At 54.9% G+C, this 20,376-nt stretch overlaps 1 protein-coding gene across 1 annotated transcript; it reads right to left on the bottom strand.

The window, feature by feature from the left end:
- Nucleotides 1–2,296: 2,296 nt before the first annotated feature.
- FGF19 (fibroblast growth factor 19) lies at nucleotides 2,297–7,246 on the bottom strand. The gene is made up of 3 exons (XM_045895218.2): nucleotides 6,870–7,246; nucleotides 6,396–6,499; nucleotides 2,297–3,758 (listed from the first exon to the last, which is right to left on the bottom strand). The coding sequence occupies exons 1-3, from the start codon at nucleotides 7,108–7,110 to the stop codon at nucleotides 3,444–3,446; spliced, it is 660 nt and encodes a 219-aa protein (XP_045751174.1). The 5' UTR covers nucleotides 7,111–7,246; the 3' UTR covers nucleotides 2,297–3,443.
- Nucleotides 7,247–20,376: the final 13,130 nt, after the last annotated feature.

The raw sequence follows: 20,376 nt of genomic DNA, 5'->3' as shown, positions 1-20,376 counted from the left end.
CAAAATACAGGACACCTGGTTAAGTTTGAATTTCAGATGAACAATGAATAATTTCTGAGCATAAGTACGTCTCATGTTGCATGGGACAGACTTCTACTAAAAAGTGTGTTGCTTATCCGAAATTCAAATTTAACTGGGCATGCCGTGTTTTTATTTGCTAGACTTGACAACTCTCTAAGGCAGGGAAGGGAGGTGCCACAAGAGGGCAAGGCCACCTTCCTATGAGGAGCAGAGGCAGGTCAGGGGGGTGAATGCAAGGTGCACCCTTGAAGAATAATCTTCCCCCTCTCCTGCCAGAGTGCCCACGTCAGCCAGAGAAACGGTCATCACAGCTTTTTGGCTGCCAGGTCAAGTGAAAACGTGACCCAGAGTGAAAATGTATTAACCATCAACACTCTAGTGTGAATTAGTTCACAAAGATGTACATTTAGTCATTATTGTCAGCTGTGCTGTGGGGAGGACACTCCACTTCATTTTCCCCTGAAGTGTTTGTCTCCAGGACACAGAAAATCACATGTAAATGGTTTTCCTGTGGCTGTCAACCTGGGCTCCACATTTGAATCACCGGGGATCTTCACAAAATCTTAAATGTCCAGGCCATACCCATTCCAATTAGACCTGATCTCTGGGGACGTGGCATTTATTTATTAGCGACTGGATTTTTCCCTAGGTGATTCCACCGTGCAACCGAATTTAAGAACCAGTGGAAATAACTGTTCTGGGTCACGAGTTCTAGTCCTGGTGAGGGCTGCTGTCTGGCAGCCCACTCTGTACCAGGCATCTCACAGACAGAATTCCATGCGATTCTCCCAGCAGTCCTGCAATGCACACCTTGTTCATCTCACCGTCCACACGAGGACGCAGAATTATGGGGTGACCTGACTCACTCAAGGTGACACAGTTAACAGGCGTGGGGGGGTGGATTCGTGGCCTGACCCCACAGCCCTTCCGCCATGCTGCTTCCGGGCTACGCAGCTTTGGGCTCATGCCTTCCCTCTGTGGTCCTGTACTCCCTCACCTGTAGAACAAGGGGTAGAGGATGTGGTCAGCAGGTGTCACCCACTCGGCATTGCCACCTGGGGCGGGGGGGGGGGGGCGTTCAAGAGTGAGGCAGCGTCATGATGAGCAAGTGGCGGAGGGTCAACTCTGGGCTTGTCCGCAGTGTGGGGTGCATGCCAGTTTGGAGTGGGGAGCACTTGCAGGGGGCACAGGAGGCGCCCAAGAAATGGCCTCGGGAGACTTTAACTTTGATCTTCGGTGGACTACCTGCCGACATGAGTGCCCAGTAACTCCCTGCTGATGGAGTCTGTGCCAGGCATGGAATGGCGGCTCCACTCCTCGTTGCTCTCTCCATCCTTGTCCCCGTTTTACAGGTGAGGGCAGAGGCTCAGAGAAGTGGATGATTTGCTCCAGAATGAACAGCTGGTTGGAGAATTTTGCCCTAAGACATGCAGCAACTTCTTTCTCAATTTTTAGTAGCCGTAATGACGGGTTACCACCCACATCTAGCTGATGGAGAGGCCGGGGTCGCTGTTCATCATCCCAGCTCAGTCAGGAACACCTGCCCCCAGCAAAGAGCTATGTCAATATGCAGAGGGGGACACTACTAGTTGAAGTCTGTTTCCTGCACCTGACACACACCTACGCCGTGGCTGTCCTCACCACACAGACTCCTTCCTAGCAGGGGTGGTGGGAGGAAGCCGGCACCCAGGCCCAAGCAGCCTCCACCACTGGGTTAATCTCATCTAGTATTCGACCCATCTGAGCCGCAGCTTAGGGGCTGGTTGCCAATGACCAGGAGCTTCGGTAGAAAGTTCAATGTTAAATGCAGCAAACAGGGGCGCCTGGGTGGCTCAGTTGTTAAGCATCTGCCTTTGGCTCAGGTCATGTTCCCAGGGTCCTGGGATCGAGCCCCGCATCGGGCTCCTTGCTCTGCGGGGAGCCTGCTTTTCCCTCTCCCACTCCCCCTGCTTGTGTTCCCTCTCTTGCTGTGTCTCTCGCTGTCAAATAAATAAATAAAATCTTTAAAATAAAAAAAATAAATGCAGCAAACACCTGAAGCGTCTCCTCTGCGCTCAGTGCCGGGGTCTACCTCCCTTCCCGCTCTCCCTCACAGGCATCCAGCTGGGTAACGAAACGCCACTTTTGGTACAAATTGTGCTTTAATGTAGAAAACAAAACTCACGTACATCATAAATACAACTTGGGGGGGTATAAATAAAGTAAGAAAATAGAGAGATGTACATATCCAACAAAATAAATTACGCATAAATACCACGTTGGCAACTAAGTGCTGGGAAGGGCTCCTCTCCCCGCTGCTTCTGCAAGTTACTGGCAAGACCGGGGGCTTCCCAGTCTAACCTTTCCTGGCTTTTGAACGCAATGAGCAGGTCTACGTAAGGCGAGAGGCTGCCAAGTCCCACTGCCCCGCAAAGGGCTGGGAACATGGAAACAGCCCCAGAAGGCATGTCTGCTCCTCTCTGGTCCATATCCACGGCGCTGGAGAAAGGAGGGAGCACGCCAGAGCCGCAGCGTTGTGTGGGAGACCCGGAAGGGGGGGCCCACGGGGTTCTGTCCAGAGGGGCGCTCAAGTGTGAAACCCACATGCCCAGAGCAGATGGGATCCTGGGGAAGGAGGGCTACTGAGGCTGTCCTCACGTCCTGTCCCCCCCAAGCAGGTGGTCGTTCACTTAGGGGAACCAGTGAGCCCTGGTAAGTGTTGGCTATGTACAGGGCGCTGGAGGTCAAGGGGAGGGGCAAGTGAATTCCCGATGGACCCTGGGCAGACTGCCAAGTAGTCCGGTGAAGGTCATCTGTCCCAGAAGCAGCCGTAGCGGGGAGTTCTTAAGGTTTACCCAGGCTGGAGGCCTCTGGGTTCTCCCTGTTCCCAAAGCCTGGTGGGCCATGCCTGATCAGTTCTGTCCTGGAGGGGCTGGGGGAGAACCAACGATCCTCTTTGGAGTGGAGACCTCGATCAATTCTCATGTGGTAGAGTCAAATTTACCTAAGGTTTCACAAAGCTGATCACCCGTACGTGAGTTTAAAATGACCGCTTTTCTTCTGGCTGCCCCTACTGGAAATGACGGGAGAGAGAACTGCAGAACGTTTCAGCTTGGCATAAGAACTTCCCCAAAGGTGGTGAGTTCCCGGTCAGTGGAGGTATTCAAGCAGAATCAGGGCAGCACAGCAAACTGTCCAGCAATGGCAAAGGTGCGGGGTGGAGGGCTTACGATTTCAAGATCATACATGTCTATCCGCTAGGAACTGGCACAGCCAATGTACAACTCTGTATATGCACAAGTTCTAGATGTTTCTTCCTAAAGCTACTCGGAGCACGAGCCCAGGATTATACTTGCAGAAGCATAGCCAGAACCCACTTTGCAAGCACCACAGGTCGGGGGTCCTGGCCTCTGAGGGCGGTGGAGGGGAGGCCACAGCCCCACTTATTTTTGGAAGCTGGGACTCTTCACTAGTCCCATTTTGGTGGCGATCCCAAAAGGGTCCATGCTGTCTGTTTCTAGGGGGGCGGAAAACCCATCAGACTCCACGTGGTCCTGGAGGTCCCCGGGCTCTGCTGGGCTCCCGGGCAGCATGGGCAAGAAGTGGGACAGGGGCAGAAAGCCTCTGTCCTTGTACAGCTGCCTCTGTTTGGCACTGCTCAGGGAGACGGGGAGATGGTGCTTCTTAGACCGGTACACATTGTAGCCGTCGGGGCGGATCTCCTCCTCGAAAGCACAGTCTCCGGCAGAGTACTGAGGCTAGGGAGAAAAGGGGTGGCCGTGAGCACCAGTGGGAGCCCCCTGGGGTGACATCACCAGAAGTGGCAGAGAGGCTGGCCACCAGGTGAGCATTTGGGCTACATACTCCCACTTGGGTCCACATGATTGGTCCTATGTATCCGTGTGTACAGTTACGTATAAAGTACGTGCTTACCGTGTAAATTCATACTTACATAAAGTATGCGTCACATTAATATACACATCGAGCATATACTCATATATAAATATGATAAATTATAACACTAAATGTTAAATATGACACATTATACGCACTTTAACAAATTTATACGTATATGTGCTTATATACATTCATAACCTTTATATACACATATACTTCACATATATTTCATGTATGGTTTACGTATGTACTCAATACCTATATATACAGATATCTGTGTATCTTTTATATCTCTCCCTAAATCATGTCACTTCTTAAATTTAGTCTTGTTCTGAGCAATAGATGCATAAAATCAGAAGCGAAAACGTGCATGTCTGCACCCCTCACCCTTACGGGAAACGCAGGACTATTGACTTGAAAAAGCCCCTGGTGGCCACACTTGGGGAGACATGGCTAAACCAGGTGTGCTCTCCTAATCCAGTCTGGAGCCCAGATTAAAGCATCTATTCCCCATTTAGACCTGAGTAACGGTGGGCCATTCTGAGGCCTTTTTGTCTGGTGCCCTTGTAGGAAACCTCAGCCCCCCGCAAGCGCCTTCCTTCGGTGGCCAGAGCCTTCCAGGCAGCCTGCCAGGATTACCAAGATAAAGACGGCCCCCTCCCCCCAGGCCCAGGACGGAGGCTGCACCCAGCGGGGTGGCGGGAAATGCAAGCCAAAGGGCAGAGAGCAGCCCCTGGGGTCCCAGAACGCTGGTAGGCAGAGAGGTATACCAGTGGGCCAGGTCCTGTGCCAAACTGGGGAAGGTCATTACCCGGTGAGGACGCAGAGGGCGGGGAGCCAAGGAGCGCAGGGCGGTAAACAACCCCGGGAGGCACCCAGTCCCGTTTGTGCGCAAGCCTACAAAGGTCGCTGAACTGCAGGTGGATGAGCGCTGTGCTGATAAGGCACTGATAAGGCTCAAGTCTAAGGAGGCAACAACATGCCCAGCTCCCTGCACTGAGACAGAGCCACCAGACAGCGGGGGGAAATGCAAACGCATAAATAAACAAGGGAAGGAAAAGCAAATGGTGGCACTATTTTACTCTCCCGGTTCTCTGGGAGAAACTAGCACCCCATTCTCTTCTCCAAACAGAAAAGGAAATGATTTCGAGTTGTTTGGAGAAAGTGGAATTTATTTAAAAAAAAAAAAAAAAATCCTCGTTTTGGCTAAGCCACACACGGGATCAAGAGGCAGAACAGGATTTTAGGGGAAGGGACACCCCCACCCCAAAATTTGGACTAGAATGGTGGTTTAGACCCATCTGCGCCAGCGGGTCCTCCAGCCCTACTCCCCCGCCCCAAGTAAATGTCACAACAAAAGTTGCAACTGCGGGTTTGGAGTGGCTTTGGGTGTCAGCTTTCAGCAAGCCGACCACCTCCTTTCTTTCCCTCCGTTCTGGTCCTTTCACGCAGGACTCCGCCATAAAACCTGAAACAGGCCCTCTGGAAAAATGGGATAAACTGGCCTCCGAGGCACAAAACAACTGGGACACTAAAAAGATTCGCGCTGCGGGGGAGGCCCGGCATCTGCATCTTTTCTGGGAGGTGGGGGCATCCCAGGAGGCGCGGTCTCCCCGCCCCTCCCCCCCCCGCCCCGCTCCTCCCGCCGCGCCCCCGGCCCAGCAGGCTGCATTGAGGCCCTGCGCGGGGCCGGGACCTCACACAGCCTCCTCTGTGAGCCCGGGGGCGCGGCAGGGGCGCGGGCTCCCTTTGAACTCCCAGTCTTTTGTTCCCAGAGACCGAGACCCGGCTTCCGCACACTTCCTGCCCCGAGACCTCGACGGTTGTTACCTGGGCCTTCCCAGCCCGTCCCCACCCCCCACCCCCACCCCCAGCACCCTCCCCCAAAAGCATCTGCGGTACAGGTGAGCGCGACACGAGGACAAACGCCACTGGAATATTCTTCTAACGTGTCACCAAAAACCACCCTCTTCTAGTGGATAAAAATTAAGAAAAAAAATCTCCCCCACCCCGAATGTAATTTGTTCTGACTTATTTGAAGATTGGCTTTTTTTAAAAAAGATCCAAGTTGTGAATATACTTTTTCGTGCCTTCCTTTTATTTCATACCGCAGGGAGGGAAACGGAGGCGAGGACCACACACGCGCAGGCCGGGACTGAAAAGGCCCGAGGTGGGTCTCACTGTTTAATGTCAAAGAAAGCCGAACACTGCGTTTCCTCCGTCCCACTGGGCCGGCCTTCGGCGCAATTGAAAATGCAAAAGGCAGCTCTCACCCTCTGGCTACTAGCCGGGACCCATAAACTTCCGTAGAAAAAAATTCTCACTTCAGCTTAATCTGGCCCTTCGCCGTCTTCCCTTCCGAGCTCCACGCCGGACCCGGGGCAGAAAGCGGGGAGAGCCTGGATTCGATCCTGCGCGCCCCGCTGCCCTGCGGGGCCCCCCTGGGGACAGGCGTAGGTCCCGCGCCCCAGCGCGTATTCCCCGGTGGAGATACCTACCAGCCCTTGCATCCTGCCGTCGGCCCCCATGCAGAGGTACCGGACGCTGTGCACGCCCTTGATGGCCACGGTCCGCAGAGCGACTGCCCTGATCTCCAGCAGACCTGGGCGCGAGAGAAGCAGAAGGCTGCAGCCGGGACCCGCGGGGCCCACGGCACGTGGATGCGGTGGGTGCACAGGCCCAGGCCCTCCCCCACTCCCCCATAGCCTTGTGCTGTCTAGGACTCTGGGGAGGGAACGGGCCGCCCACGTGCCAAGATCTGGGGTTCCTGGGAGTGGGGGGTCCGCGGGAAGGGAAGGGGGCAAGTGAAGGATAACGCGTGGGTGCGGTGGGTCCACGTGCCGGCGCCCCCCCCCCCCCCAGCTCCTCGCGCTGTCAGGGGCCGCGGGCCGGGAGCAGAACGCAGAGGCGCCCAAACGTGGGGTTCCCGAAGGAGGTAAAGGGAAGGGGCGCCGGGGCAAGTGGGCACTCACTGTGCGCGCTCTGGCCCCGCGCGCAGTCAACGCCGCCGTCGGCGCGGATGCGCAGGAAGCAGCTGGAGAGGCCGTGGGGGCCGGCGGCGTACAGGTGCCGTAGGCGGACGGGCTCACCCCAGCCGTAGTGCACGTGCGGCCCCGCGTCCGAGAAGGCTAGGGGGCGCCCGGCTGCGGCCAGCCAGAAGCCGGCTAGGACCAGGGCGCGGGCTACCGCGCACCAGCTCAGCGCGCTCCGCATGGCACCTCCCTCGGGCTCCGCACGCAGTTCCGGCGGCGAGGGTGCGGGAGGCCGGGTGGCAGCAGAGCCGTGCGTGCCGAGGCGGGGTGCGTCCCTCGAGCCAGCGGTGAGCTCCGGGCGCTCAGCGCTCCTGCTCCGACGGCAGGCGGCTCGAGGCCAGCGGCCTTATATAGCGCGCCTTACCCTCCCGGCGGGTGGGTGCCCGCGACACCCGAGCATTTCTTATCAGGATTGCATCAGCCCTCCGCCCCCCGCACACACCCACTCACACCCCGCCTCCTGCCCCAGCCCCTCCCCGGACCCCGCCCGGGTGACCCCGCCCAGGCCTCCCGGATCTGGGGGAGGAGGCCCCGTTTCACCGGAGGGTTCGGCGAGCTCCTCCCCGCAGCGCAGGGGCCGGGGGCCAGGTCTCTCTTGGCTGGGAGAGTTTGATTTTATAAAGCAATAAAGGAGACAACCGGTCCCGCCCCCACGCCACCGGCTCCCCCAGGGAATGCGCTCGTGGCGGGGCGCGAGCAGGAGCTGGGAGCAGGAACCCCGTGACCAGAGACTGGGGCACTGACCTTTGCATCCCTCACCCCCTGTCCGGAGAAGCTTCGCCTTGGCTTTGGGGCTCTCTCTTCTTAAGAGCCCACATCCACTCCCTCCCACGACGGTCCCAACCGTCATATCTCCAGATGCAAAGCCGTCCATTAGAATTTCCCCTTGCCGCTCGGACTAGCTCACGTTTTCCTGGTCTTATGTTCTCGCGATCCCGGCCCCCCTCCCGCCCCTTTTACCCCGGTAAATTGCCCCCCGACGGGGGGCCGGGCTCGAGTCCTGGGAGGAACAATGGGGGAGTGGCGCGCGGCGAGCGCTAGATGGCGCTTCCGCCCGGGTTTCGGCCTCAAGCCGCGGTCCCCGGAGCTGGAGCCTGGATGGGCGGTCGTCCTGAAGGCGCCTTTCGCGGGGGCAAGGTGGGCTTGCTTCTGCAGACGGGGAAACTCTGGCTTCCCAGCTCGGGCCAGGCGCAGCGCAGGGAGGCCCCTCTGTGTTTGAGTGCCTTTTGTCGTTGGTCCGGTCCCTGGGTCCCTGAGCTCTTCTCCCGGGCCAGGGCGCGATGTCTTGGGGGACTGGGGGGGAGGAGAGGTCGGGGAGGGGCAGAGCGGCAGTGAGGGGCGCTGCTGGGCTGGGGGCGGGCGCCAGGCCGGGAAATTGGGGCCACTTGGTGAAGTCGCTCCTGCAAACCAGACTTTTCTCTAGTGATGCCCAGAAAAGGGAAAAAGCATCCAGAGAATGCCCTGGCGGGAAGGAGAGGGTCCTCCTAGGGATCTTCGGCTCGACACTGATTCTCATTTCTTCTCCAATTCCCCCAGGTGTGGGGTGGGGGGCCCCCAGGAGGCCAGTTTTGGGGGGAAAGCCATGCTGTCTCAGCGCAAAGGCGATGGGCGGGCAAGCAGTCGGATCCAGGGAGAGAAATCAGTGCCAGGCCTAATGAATTTCAATGAGTAAAGGCCATGTTCATACCCCAGTCAGTGACTGGCGTTAATGACTGAGCGTGCGGAAAATGTCACCAGGAAAGGCTTTACAAAAAGACATCATCTCAAAGGCTTTATAGACCAGGACCCCCACGCTGCGTGTCTTGGTTCAGAAAGCCACTGCTTCTGTTAAATCTAATTACTTCCCCCCTGTGGCTTTAAATCGACAGCGGCTCCTATTAAACTTAATTACCCTCCCCTGCAGCTTTCGTTTTAAAGATCCTGGATAAATGTGGGGCACTGAGGCGGATGGCAGAAGCTGCCTTGGGGGACGCACCCCGAATGGGGTCTGGGGGCGGGGAACCCCCGCCTCTGGCCCCACCCCTGCTCTTTTGCTGCCCCTCCCATGACCACAGTGGCAGGAGAGAGTCCACTGTGATCACGGAGCTGGGGAAGGTGGTAAAGGCTGCAGCTTCCTATGCCCAGGCCCTGTTCTAAGCACATTATGGGTATTCTCAGCTTAAACCCCTATAAGAACCTCCATGGTATTCTGTCCCCACCTCCTTGAACACATAGGAAACGAGGGCTCCAGCACAGTGGGACCCAGCCTGCAAGCGGTGGACATGGAATCGGAACGTAGGCCATCAAGTTGTAAATCCAGGCCGTGCCTCCTCTCTGAGAGGTGGTGTGGCCTCCAGGCAGGGGCGAGGGCTCCCTGGTCAGATTCGCTCCACCACAGATCCATGCCTGGCCACTCCCTGGGCAGGTCATAGACCTGCTGGGCCTGTGGCCTCCTTATGCCTGCTTTGAGTCTTGTCCTGGGGTCACATGGGAGAGTGGACATAAGGTACCAGATACAGTTCATGAAGAGCGACGGCCATCCTAAGGGTCGACTAAGGGTCGTACGCATTTCATCGTCACAGGGTGCTCTGAAAGTCCGGGTGACTAATCCATGCTGCAGATCAGGAAACTGAGGCATGCAGAGCTGTCCAGACAGGCAGCAAGTGTTTGCACCCAGCTCGCCTGAGCTGGGGGCCTGGCAGGTCTGCTGATAGCCCTGGTCTGTGTGTTGGAGACTAGAGGGGCAGAGGAAAGGCGGTGCTGGCCGGCAGGGGGCGCTGCGGCTAACGCTCCAGGTGAGCGATGCCCAGGAGGAACCCAATGCAGTCTCCCACCCCTGCAGCCAGCGATGTGCTGGGATGGGATGATCTGGATTCTTCTGGTGATGGCTGAACCAGGTGACTTACCCCGGTGAGGTTTCATTCACTGAGTGGAAGGGCAATTGGAGCGAGAGTCCAAGTCACCCCCGGTGCCCCGCTCAGCCCCCGCAGGGCCTCAGGGGTCTCAGGCCCAGGTGCTTTGCTCTGGATTTGATATCAGCTGGGACCTTTGGAGCTGCCTTAAACCCTTTTCCCGGGGTCACCCTCTCTCAACCCAAGCTTGTCTGAGTTGGTCCTGATGGTGGCAAATGAGATCCACACTAAGGGATTTTCGTTGTTTCTAAACCCACATCCCAGCAGCTACGAAAATCTTGTTCCGCTTCGCTTCCAGTCTTTGCATTAGGAAAATAGTTGTTTTTCTTTTCGCTTTATGGCTAGAAATTTACGTTACAATATCAAACATGCCTTCTTAAGTACATAAGCACCTCCTCATGCCCATCCCAAATCCCCTGCCCCCGCCCCACAGTTGAGAAGTTCTTTGTAATTACAGAAACTTCTGGGTGGTGGTAAAAAATCTTCATCAAAAAGTAAGAACTGCAAAACAAGCCTGGAACAGAAAGGACTATGAATACTTGGGTTGGGGGAAGCCGCTGGTACCCGGTCAAGCCAAGAATGGAACTCAGGGATGACTGAGTCAGTCCAATACTTTGGCTAGAATCTGCTAGAACATGCATCATTTCCCCCAAAGCATTCCGTGTCCTCAAAATCCATTTTTCCCCTCCTAGGATCATTATCCTAAAAAAGCGGCACCCCACTAGCCCAGAAATTGGCAGAGGCTGTTGGGGGGGGGGGGGAAGGGAAGACTTTTCTGAGCCTCCTTATTTGTAAGACAGCAAAAGGAATGCTTTTAACCTCCAGATAAGTTAATGTGAGAATTAGCAAAGATCTTTCTATCAATGGGGAGATAAATACTTACATAGAGATCACATGGCATATGTGGGTGCATAATAGAAGGGGTAGCTATTGTTATTTATTTAAAGACTACTCTGGCTATCTTTGCCATGTTTAGTTCTTATTTTAAAATGCAGTAGCAACCCTTAAAAAAAAAGACAAATCTAGTCCACAGGGACAAAAAGCTCATCAGTAGTTGCCTGAGGCGGGAGATGGGGGTGGGGATTGACCAGAAAGGGGCAAGAGGAAGCTTTCTGGGATGAGGGGAATGTCCTTTTTCATGATTGAGGTGATGAGTAACAGGCAATGACATTTGTCAAAACTCATTGAATGGTACCCTTAAAATTAGGGTGCATTTTATTTTAAGTTATGCCTCAGTGACGTGGGGCTTGAACATTTTCTTTTAAAGATTTTATTTATTTGTTTATTTGAGAGAGAGCGAGAATGAGAGAGCATGAGAGGGGGTTGGGTCAGAGGGAGAAACAGACTCCCTGCTGAGCAGGGAGCCCGGTGGGACTCGATCCTGGGACTCCAGGATCATGACCTGAGCCAAAGGCAGTCGCTTAACCAACTGAGCCACCCAGGGACCCTTGAACATTTTCACTGAGAAAGCTATTCTTGTTGGTGGATGGAAATTTGGAAAATACAGAAAACCACAACAGGGACAAGTCTAAAACCTGGACTATTATGATTGCATTATGAGCTACTGTTTCTATTTAGGTGAATTTCTTTCTCAGACTTTTAAAAAATATATATGTACCTTAAAAAAAAAAAAAAAGCAACAACCAGCATTTGGATTGTCTTCTCCTTTCCCCCACTTACTGTGAACATCTCCCAGGACATCAAACCCATTTTACAGCCCCCTTGGACGCTGGCAGATCTGCATGGGCTGCCATGAGTTACGGTCTGTTCCTTGCTGCTGGACATTTAGGTTGTTTCCAGTCTCCTCTCCCACATCATATAGGGGAGGAAATCCGTGGAGAAACATCTCACACCTATCCACTTTCAGAAGGGGAATTGCCGGGCCCCATGGCCTCTCTTCCCAGGTAGGTCCCAGTCCACGTACAAACACTGGATTAAGGTGGGGTGCGGCAGCTTTCCCTTGGAATTTGGGAAACTATCCTTCTCTAGCCAAACTAAAGGAGGCTCAACTTCCTCCAGGCTTCCTTAGGTGGGTCTGAGACTATGTTTACGTCACAGTCACCAGCAGCCAACCAAGTGGCACAGAAAGCTGATTTCCATATATGAATTCTACTCATCAAGGCAGACCTGTGTTTCAATGGAAAATATTTGGACCTGTTGGTGTATCAATATCCAAGAATGCAGGAACACGGTAAATGTCACCTAAAGAAAAAAATAGCTGAATGAGAAAACTCGAACTGTGCTCATAGTGATGTCTCTCAAAGCCATAACATTAAAATATGGATCTTGGATGGGGCACCTGGGTGGCTCAGTCGGGGAAGCGTCCGCCTTCGTCTCGGATCATGATCCCAGGGTCCTGAGATGGAGCCCCGCGTCGGGCTCCCTGCTCAGCGGGGAGTCTGCTTCTCGCTCTCCCTCTACTGCTCCCCCTGCTTGTGCTCTCTCTCTCTCTAATAAATAAATAAAATCTTAAAAAAAAAACAACTTTAAAATATTGACAGGGGAAAGTCCCTTGTGACACGGTGGCCCCTTGACCAGCGAGACAGCAAGAGGGCTCCCCCTTGGAGTGCCGCAGGGGCTCGGTTGGCTGCGCTCCGGACACAGTTAGGTATTTCCTGGTGCAGTCACTGCCATCTGTCTCCTCCCTGGACACGTTTCCATGGAGGTGGCAAGTGCATCCGCTCGGTTTGCAGCCATGTCCTCAGTGCCTTGAGCACAACCTGACGCATAGCCGTTGGTCGAGAGATAGTGTACGAATCATTGAAAGGAAACCGGGAGGTGTCGATGTGGCTGTGAATGCACTGGACTCTTCTGTTTGTCTATCCTTTCCTTGCACACTCTGTCCGTCCTTCCTTCCACCTCTCCCTGGCTTCCGTGGCTGGATATATTCATTGTTCACTGATCTGCCAACCCTTTTGGAGTACTTCTGATGGGTCAGATCTCATGCATCGGACCTTTCGTTGCCCTGCAGCACCCCAGAGGCAGGGCTCCCGACCCAGCCAGAGGGGTGTGCTTAGGGCACCCAGTGGTGCAAGCAGGGAGGGTTAAGCTCAACGTTTCTGTTGCAGGACCTTTCGTTGCCCTGCAGTACCCCAGAGGCAGGGCTCCCGACCCAGCCAGAGGGGTGTGCTTAGGGCACCCAGTGGTGCAAGCAGGGAGGGTTAAGCTCAACGTGTCTGTTGCAGGACCTTTTGTTGCCCTGCAGCACCCCAGAGGCAGGGCTCCCGACCCAGCCAGAGGGGTGTGCTTAGGGCACCCAGTGATGCAAGCAGGGAGGGTTAAGCTCAACGTGTCTGTTGCAGGACCTTTTGTTGCCCTGCAGCACCCCAGAGGCAGGGCTCCCGACCCAGCCAGAGGGGTGTGCTTAGGGCACCCAGTGGTGCAAGCAGGGAGGGTTAAGCTCAGCGTTTCTGTTGCAGGATCAGTGGGGCCAGCCGAAGTAGCACAAACAAGAACTCTCTCCAGAAGTCCCCAGCAGTGCACCCACCCCCGAGGACTGCCCCCTGCACCATAAGCATATTTTGGAGTGCTTCCTGAGGCAGCCATACCCAGTCTCATTTTCACCATGACGCTGGGAATGCTGGAATTCCTCTTGGAGAGGAGTCCGTGGAAGAGAGAAACCCACCGGCGCTGGAGGACGAAGGGCAGCGACTTTCACCCTGGACCAGAGCCAGTCCACCTGCATCGCTCACCTCTAAGACTTCACCTCTGGAGAAGGGTCTGCTTAGCAAAGCCATTTCTCACAGAGTTTCCGCGGCAGCGCCGGGCGCCAGCTATGGACCCATTTGGCAAAAGAGACACCAAGGCACAAAGCCAGGCTGGCAGTAAGGAGCTGATGGGGAAGGTAAGGAGCCGCGAGCAGGCTCCGAGGAAGAAGCTGGGTGAGATCCCCCAGGGACAGCACTCCTGCCACTTTGCCCCGCTGCCCCCCAGGCCTGGGTGGAGACCGCCAGGCAGGACAGACAGTCCGGGAGGCTAAGCTTACGTGGACATTGAACTAGTGATTCCAAGTCATTTTACTCATTCTAGGGTTGGACAGGACCTTGAAGATGCTTTCTTGGAAGCCCCGAATCAGCAAACGAACACAATAAGAACCAGAGAGGGGGAAAGATTTGCCCATAGACCTTCATCCTGTGGGCAGCAGAGAAGGGACCAGAACACCACAGAGTCCGGCGTAACATCTGATTTGTTATAAAGTCTTTTAAAAAAGAAAAACTCCACATGCTGATGATTCCTTATTAAAAACAGCTGCTTGAGCAGATTGGCTATTTCAGGGGTCTGGGGAAAGGGATGCCTGGGGACTGACCAAACCGGCTGATGGGTAAGGACTGTCCTTTTAGGGTGGCGTGAAGGCATTAAGTGCTGAATTTTAAGCTTTAAAATGGCGCAGTTGATGGAGTGCAACTCTTGATCTCGGGGTAGTGAGTTCGAGCCCCGTGTTGGGTGTAGAGATTACTTAAAAATAAAAAAAAAAGTTGGGGGGGGCGCCTGAGTGGCTCAGTCAGTTAAGCGTCCAACTCTTGATTTCGGCTCAGGTCATGATCTCAGGGTCAGGAGATCAAGCCCCTGGTGGGCTCCACAGTCATCAGGAGTCTGCTTGAGATTCTCTCTCCTCTCTTCCTCTGCCCCTCCCTGACCCCATGCTCTCTCTCTCTCTCTCTCAAGTAAATAAATAAATCTTTTTTAAAAAATAAAAATAAATAATTAAAATTTAAAAAAATCTTTAAGTAAATAAAATGGTTAACACTATGTTATGTGAATTTCACCTCAATTTTTAGAACAGTAACCAGGAAGTAAACTCCTCCAAAGGACATCGCTGAGACCCTCGGGGACATTTGAAGATGGACTATCATTGGTCAGTTAACAGGTGTGTGGCTACGTTTCCCGGGCTGGATGCTCGCATCATGGTTACATAGCGTGTCCTTGAGATGCGAGCCGCGCGCCCCCGTCACATGGTCATATGCACAACTGATTTTCAAATGGTTCAGAAAAATAAGCGTGTGTGTACGAGAGAGGGAGAATGCCAAGGTGGCATTGGGGCGGTGGTGCAGGTGGAGGGGAAACAGGTGTTCTTTACAGTATTCCAGAAACTTCTCGGGAGGTGTGGACTTTTTCAAAAGTGAAAATATTGGAGGGGGGAAACCCAACCCACCTGCCTGACAGCAGTCTGTGGCTTTCAGTTGATAGCAGGCACGTGGTTCGCAGCCCACAAACCGGGTTCGCAGCCACGGTCCTGGGGAAGCTCCATGAGAATGCCGTGAATGGGTGCCGTCGCTGTCATCGATCCCATTTTCCAGAGCAGGAAACCAAGGCTTGGGAGGCTACGTGGCCCACCCACAGCGGCAGCACCAAGTAGGGTGTGGAGAAGAAGTCTGGCTATTTTGGGTCTCTGGGGGCGTGTCTCCTAGATGAACGGGAGTCCTGTTGCATCCCTGATGTCACAGGCAGAGGACATATTTTCTGAGGCAGCCATTCCCTGGAGAATGACCCCAAAGTCTTGTCATTCCCGCGGGAACACTCCCCACCCCCCATCTTACTCTGTGCAAGTAGATAGTGACTCAGTCTTTTGTCAGTTGGTAGCTTCCTTTGGGGTAAAAGAAATGCTTTTTTTTTTTCTTTTTTTAATGGGAAATGATTTTTACAAACTCAGTAGTTGGGTCTTATTCTGCATTGGGAATTCAGCACCGTGTTTGAAGTGCTTGCTCTTGTGTGGGACCTAAGAGCAGAACTGCACCCAGGTCACAGGGAACAGCCCTTTTAGGAACAAAGAGATCTTGAGAAGTCCGGCTCCAGCCCAACGTGCCAGAACATTCTGCACTGTTTTATTACCGATGATGGTCACCACTTGGCTGAATGTGCCTGCTCTGGGCCAGACCCTGTGTGCGTGTGTGTGCGTGCACCCATGAGCGTGCGGGGGTGCGTGTGCGTGCGAGTAAACCCTCATAAGCGTGTGCATGAGTTTAAGCATGTGCTCGAGTGTATGCGTGTGGATGAGTGTGTGCATGCTTATGAGTGTGCATTTGTGCATGTGTGTGCACGCGTGTGTGACCTGTGGGTCCCACAGCAGACGTCCTGAGGGTTCTGTCTCCATTGCACAGACGAGTGAATGACCCTTGTCGCTCGGCAGCACTTAGTATGACTGTCATAGAAAGATGTATGCAGTGCGCTCAGTATTTCCCTCCGCCCGGTGTCTGTACGCTCCGTGGCGGGGGTGGGGGGCGGGGGGTGGAGGTCTCGGTCCCTACCGTTCGTTGCCGCTCAGGCCCAGCACAGGCGTGGCAGGTAACTGCACGATTCACATGGGTTAAGGGAGGAGGAGAGAAGGAAGGGCAGAAGGACAGGAGGGTGGTAACTTCAGCCTTCCCGGCTTCCAGCCCTGCCTTTCTAGCAGGTCAGCAGAGACCAGAGGTATTTCTGTTTTGAGGCATTTAGACAGATGCTCGGGGCTCAGTTCCGGCTAGGGTTTCTGGCCGCACATACCACAGACTGAGGGGGTTGGAGATTCCTTCCAAAGGCTCCTGCTGTGGGCCTTGGGACTAGCACTTGACCCGGCTTCCCCATCTAGGAAATGGGACGAGACTCCACAGAGGGCTGCCTGAGGAGGGAGAAGCTCGGGGAGCGCCCCAGGCTCCCGAGGCCCGAGGTGGGCCAGGCCAGCAGGGGCTGGACTCAGCACCCAGCACCTCTGGAGGGTGGGTCCCTTAGCCCCAATCCAGACCTCTCATGCTTAAGCTGTGACAAGAAGGGACGTCTTCCCAAAGCCCTGTCCGGGGCTGGTCCAGACTCCGACGCTGCCAGCCAGCCCGTCTTGCCTCTAGGTCCCTGCCCCCCACCCCCAGGGTTGTTGTAGCCTTGCCCTCCATTCTGGGATGACCCATCATTTCTCAGGTGACGCTCCTCCCACTGCCCCCTTATTCCTGGTCTGATTCCTGTTTCCCCCACTGTCTATAGGAGGCAGCATGTGTGCAGGGGCCTGACCTAGGCTGCATGCCACTTCTCCCCAGCCCTATTCTACAGACATGGAGACTGAGGCCTGGGGACGGTCAGCCATCTGGTCCTCACCAGTAGAGGTTGGTTGGGGGGGGGGGCTCCCAACCCATGCCCCTCCTCCTACTCTACCCCCTCCCCTCCTTCTCTTCAACCCTCCCATGTCCGCTTTTGTCCATGAACCTGCTCCCATTCTTGCCCTTTCCCACAAATATCCGCCCACAGGCCCCATTCAAGTCTCGACGTTACCCGCGTGTTAATTCAGATCCGTGAACTCCTGATATCTCGTGTCTGGGCCCTAGAGACAGTTCTCAACATATTCTCTGGGATGCTCATGACCCTGGGAGGCCAGGAGTCAGCCCTGTGGATGGACTGGGTCCTCTGAGCCTGAGCCCGGCAGGCATTGTGCCCCCCACGCACAGGCCTCTCCTCACTGTGCGTAGCTCATCTCCAGCCTCGCTCTGTGCTCGGTGGTCCTTGGACAGGATTTCCAGCAGCCAACCCTGGTGGCAGCCACTCCAGGGGTCCAAAAAGGTGGCTGCACCTTGAGCTGCCAGGAGAGCCATGGGCTCACTCTCCAAGGTCAATGGCTAGGGCAGAAGTGAACTTGATTTCTGTCCTCCCCTAGGTTGACCGTGGCTCAGCTAGCCAGGCCGGCCTGCTTCCCTGGGGGTGTCGGTAATGGGCGGGTGGGGTGTGCACTTCAGAGACGCTGGCCAGGCGAGAATGGGGACACGTCGCCAGTGTAGAAAACCTGGCCTCTCGTGGGCGGAGTTTCCTCTCCCCTCATTAGTGTCTGATTCCCGTGATTTTGTTTGTTTTAAGGGTTCCTTCTAGAAGCTTCCTCACAAGACAGTTGGAGTCTCGGTAGCCGTCTTGCTTGCACTTGGGACCAATGACCCGGAATGTGTTTATGTGATGGCCCTGGTGAAACGTGGCCAGCCCCGTCTGGCTCTTCTGCCCCTTTCTGGTATGGAGTGTGCTGCCGGGTGGGTAGGAGGGGGGCACAGCCGAGGCCCCAGAGACCACCCGTCCCCCAGGCATCACTACCGCCTGCCTTCCACCAGCTCACACGGGACTTTTCCGAGGGATAGGGACGTGACATTCCGTGCTCTTGGACTCGAAGGGGCCCCCGCCCACTGACGGTCAGCATCTGCGAGAACAGCAGTGGCCATTTCCTGGGCACCTACTATGTGCCAGGCTCGATGTGACCTGGGGTCCTCCCACCGACCGAGAGGGCGCGGCTCTTCCCGCCCGAGGCCGGCCAGCCCGCAAGCATCAGGGCTGGGATTCGAAGTCAGGACCCTCGGACCCTGTGTCAGTGTCCTGGGGCCACTCTAACAGAGAACCTCTCACTGGGCAGCTCAAACAACAGAAACCAATCCTGTCTTCGTTCTGGAGGCTGGTCGTCCCAGATGAGGATGTGAGCAGGGCTGGTTCCTTCCAGATACTCTGAGGGACCGTCCTCCCTGCTCCTCCAGCTGCTGGGAGCTCCCGGCTCCCTTGGGCTCGCAGCTGCGCCCCTGCAGCCTCCACACGGTCCCTCCTCTTCCGGTCTCTGTCTCAGATCTCCCTCCCCTGGCTCTTACAAGGACACTTGTCAATGGATTTAGCCCCCCTCCAGGATAATCCAGGATGATCTCATCTTGAGATCCTTCACTTAATTACACGCGCAAAGACCCTTTTTCCAAATAAGGTCACATCACAGGGTCCAGGTGGACACACCTCTTGGGGACACATTGCCCTCTCCATCAACAGAGATAGCTCCTTCTTTGTCCGGAGATGGGGTAGTGAGAGGTTGGTGCTGGAGAGTCCTCCCGAAGAGACAGGAGAGCACACTCACAGGTAGGAGGGTGGAGGAGTAATGGGAGTCCTCTGGGCAGAAGCAGCCTGGAGAGAGGCTAGCAGGCCCAGATGCCCCTGAGGCTGGCCTCGGATGGTCAGCCCAGCAGAGGGCCAGGAATTCTTCCCGACTGTTGGTTCTCTAAGGCACCCCCTCCAGGCACCCTGGGGCCAAACGGGGCTCTTTGGCCTGGTTTCCCACCAGCCTGGTAGGATTGCCAAGTGCCCTCCCCAGGCCACTCCAACCTCGGCCCTGGCACACTGCTGGTATGTTCCCACAGGAAAGACCCCACGTTAGGAAGCTGGGCCTTGGCTTCCCACAGCGGACGAGGCTTAGGGAGAGAATCCATAAGTCTGAAACAGATTGAAAGGGCAAATGATCAATGACAAGGAACGAAAGGGTCAAATGAGGGGGTGTCCAGCCAAGCACTTGTGCCCCCACCTCAAATTGTCACCATATAAGGCTGAGTGGAAAAACAAAAACAAAAACAGGGCACCAAACTAAATATACAGTAAAATTTGATTGTGTAAAAGCAAAAAAAAAAAAAAAAAAGAAAGAAAGAAAAAGAAAAAAAACAACATCACAAAAACATGCACAGAGGTACATTTTTAAAAAGTGAGAGCATTGGGGCGCCTGGGTGGCGCAGTCGTTAAGCGTCTGCCTTCTGCTCAGGTCATGATCTCAGGGTCCTGGGATCGAGCCCACATCAGGCTCCCTGCTCAGCAGGAAGCCTGCTTCTCCCTCCCCCACTCCCCCTGCTTGTGTTCCCTCTCTCGCTGTGCCTCTCTCTGTCAAATAAATAAATAAAATCTTTAAAAAATAAAAAAATAAAAAGTGAGAGCATTCACCTATTTTATTTCTTCTTTTTATAGTTCTCTGCTTTTCCCTACATTTTCTCCACTGGAAATGGATCCCTCTTATAATCACAACACAGAAGTTAGTAAATCGGTCAACAATATTGTTTAGACATCCCCCCGGGGCCTGCAGACAAAGGATGCCTGAGGCATGGTTGGGTGACCCCACTCTGTCGCTGAAACGCCGCGTCGACAGTGAGTGACCACATACGGGGATGTCCGTGAGGCTCCAGTGGTCAAAGGTGCATAGACGGCACCGTCTTACAGGTCCCCGAGTGTCACCTTCCTCCCGAACAACCCCCGGAGTCCTGCACAGTGGCCTTCCACTCAGACTTCTCCAGCCAGAACCTTCCCCGAGTTCCCCGAGAGGGTCAGAGGAGCTGGTCTCTGGGGTGGCGTCGGCGCTTGGCCGCCCTGCTGCCCGAGGCTGTGACCCCCTCGCCAAGCCGGACTCGCTGGGCCACTTTGTGCGAGCCAAGAAGGCTTTTAACTTTTTCAAATGCTTTCGCAGCTCACAACGGTGCCTTCTCCAAAGGGCTCCCTGAAATTCTCAGAGACCCGTCAAACCCAGCGAGTCCGTGAGCGCTTTGATTTACAGGACAGATGTTTGCCAGCTGACACTTGGAGGGACCGAGGGAGGCGGGGTGGAATTAAATAAGAATAGGGGTGTCAGCTCCCAAAAGGTGGCATATCTCTGCTCTAATTCCTTGACGCCCACTATGGTTCAGAGGTCGGGGCCGTTAATGGGCAGGGAACAAATTGGGGGCTGCTACCTGTGGTCCTTCCAATAGGAGGGAGGGGGGCCTCTTGCAGATCAGGGCCAGGCCCACTCGGTGTGCTCCCGGCTCTGACATTGACCTGCTTTGTGATGC

Source organism: Mirounga angustirostris, unplaced genomic scaffold (assembly GCF_029215605.1).
Source record: "Mirounga angustirostris isolate CCGP_5_RB_7025 unplaced genomic scaffold, mMirAng1.0.hap1 SCAF_13, whole genome shotgun sequence".
In the NCBI taxonomy this organism is placed as follows: Eukaryota; Metazoa; Chordata; class Mammalia; order Carnivora; family Phocidae; genus Mirounga; species Mirounga angustirostris.
This window is presented reverse-complemented; position numbering and strand designations above follow the sequence as displayed.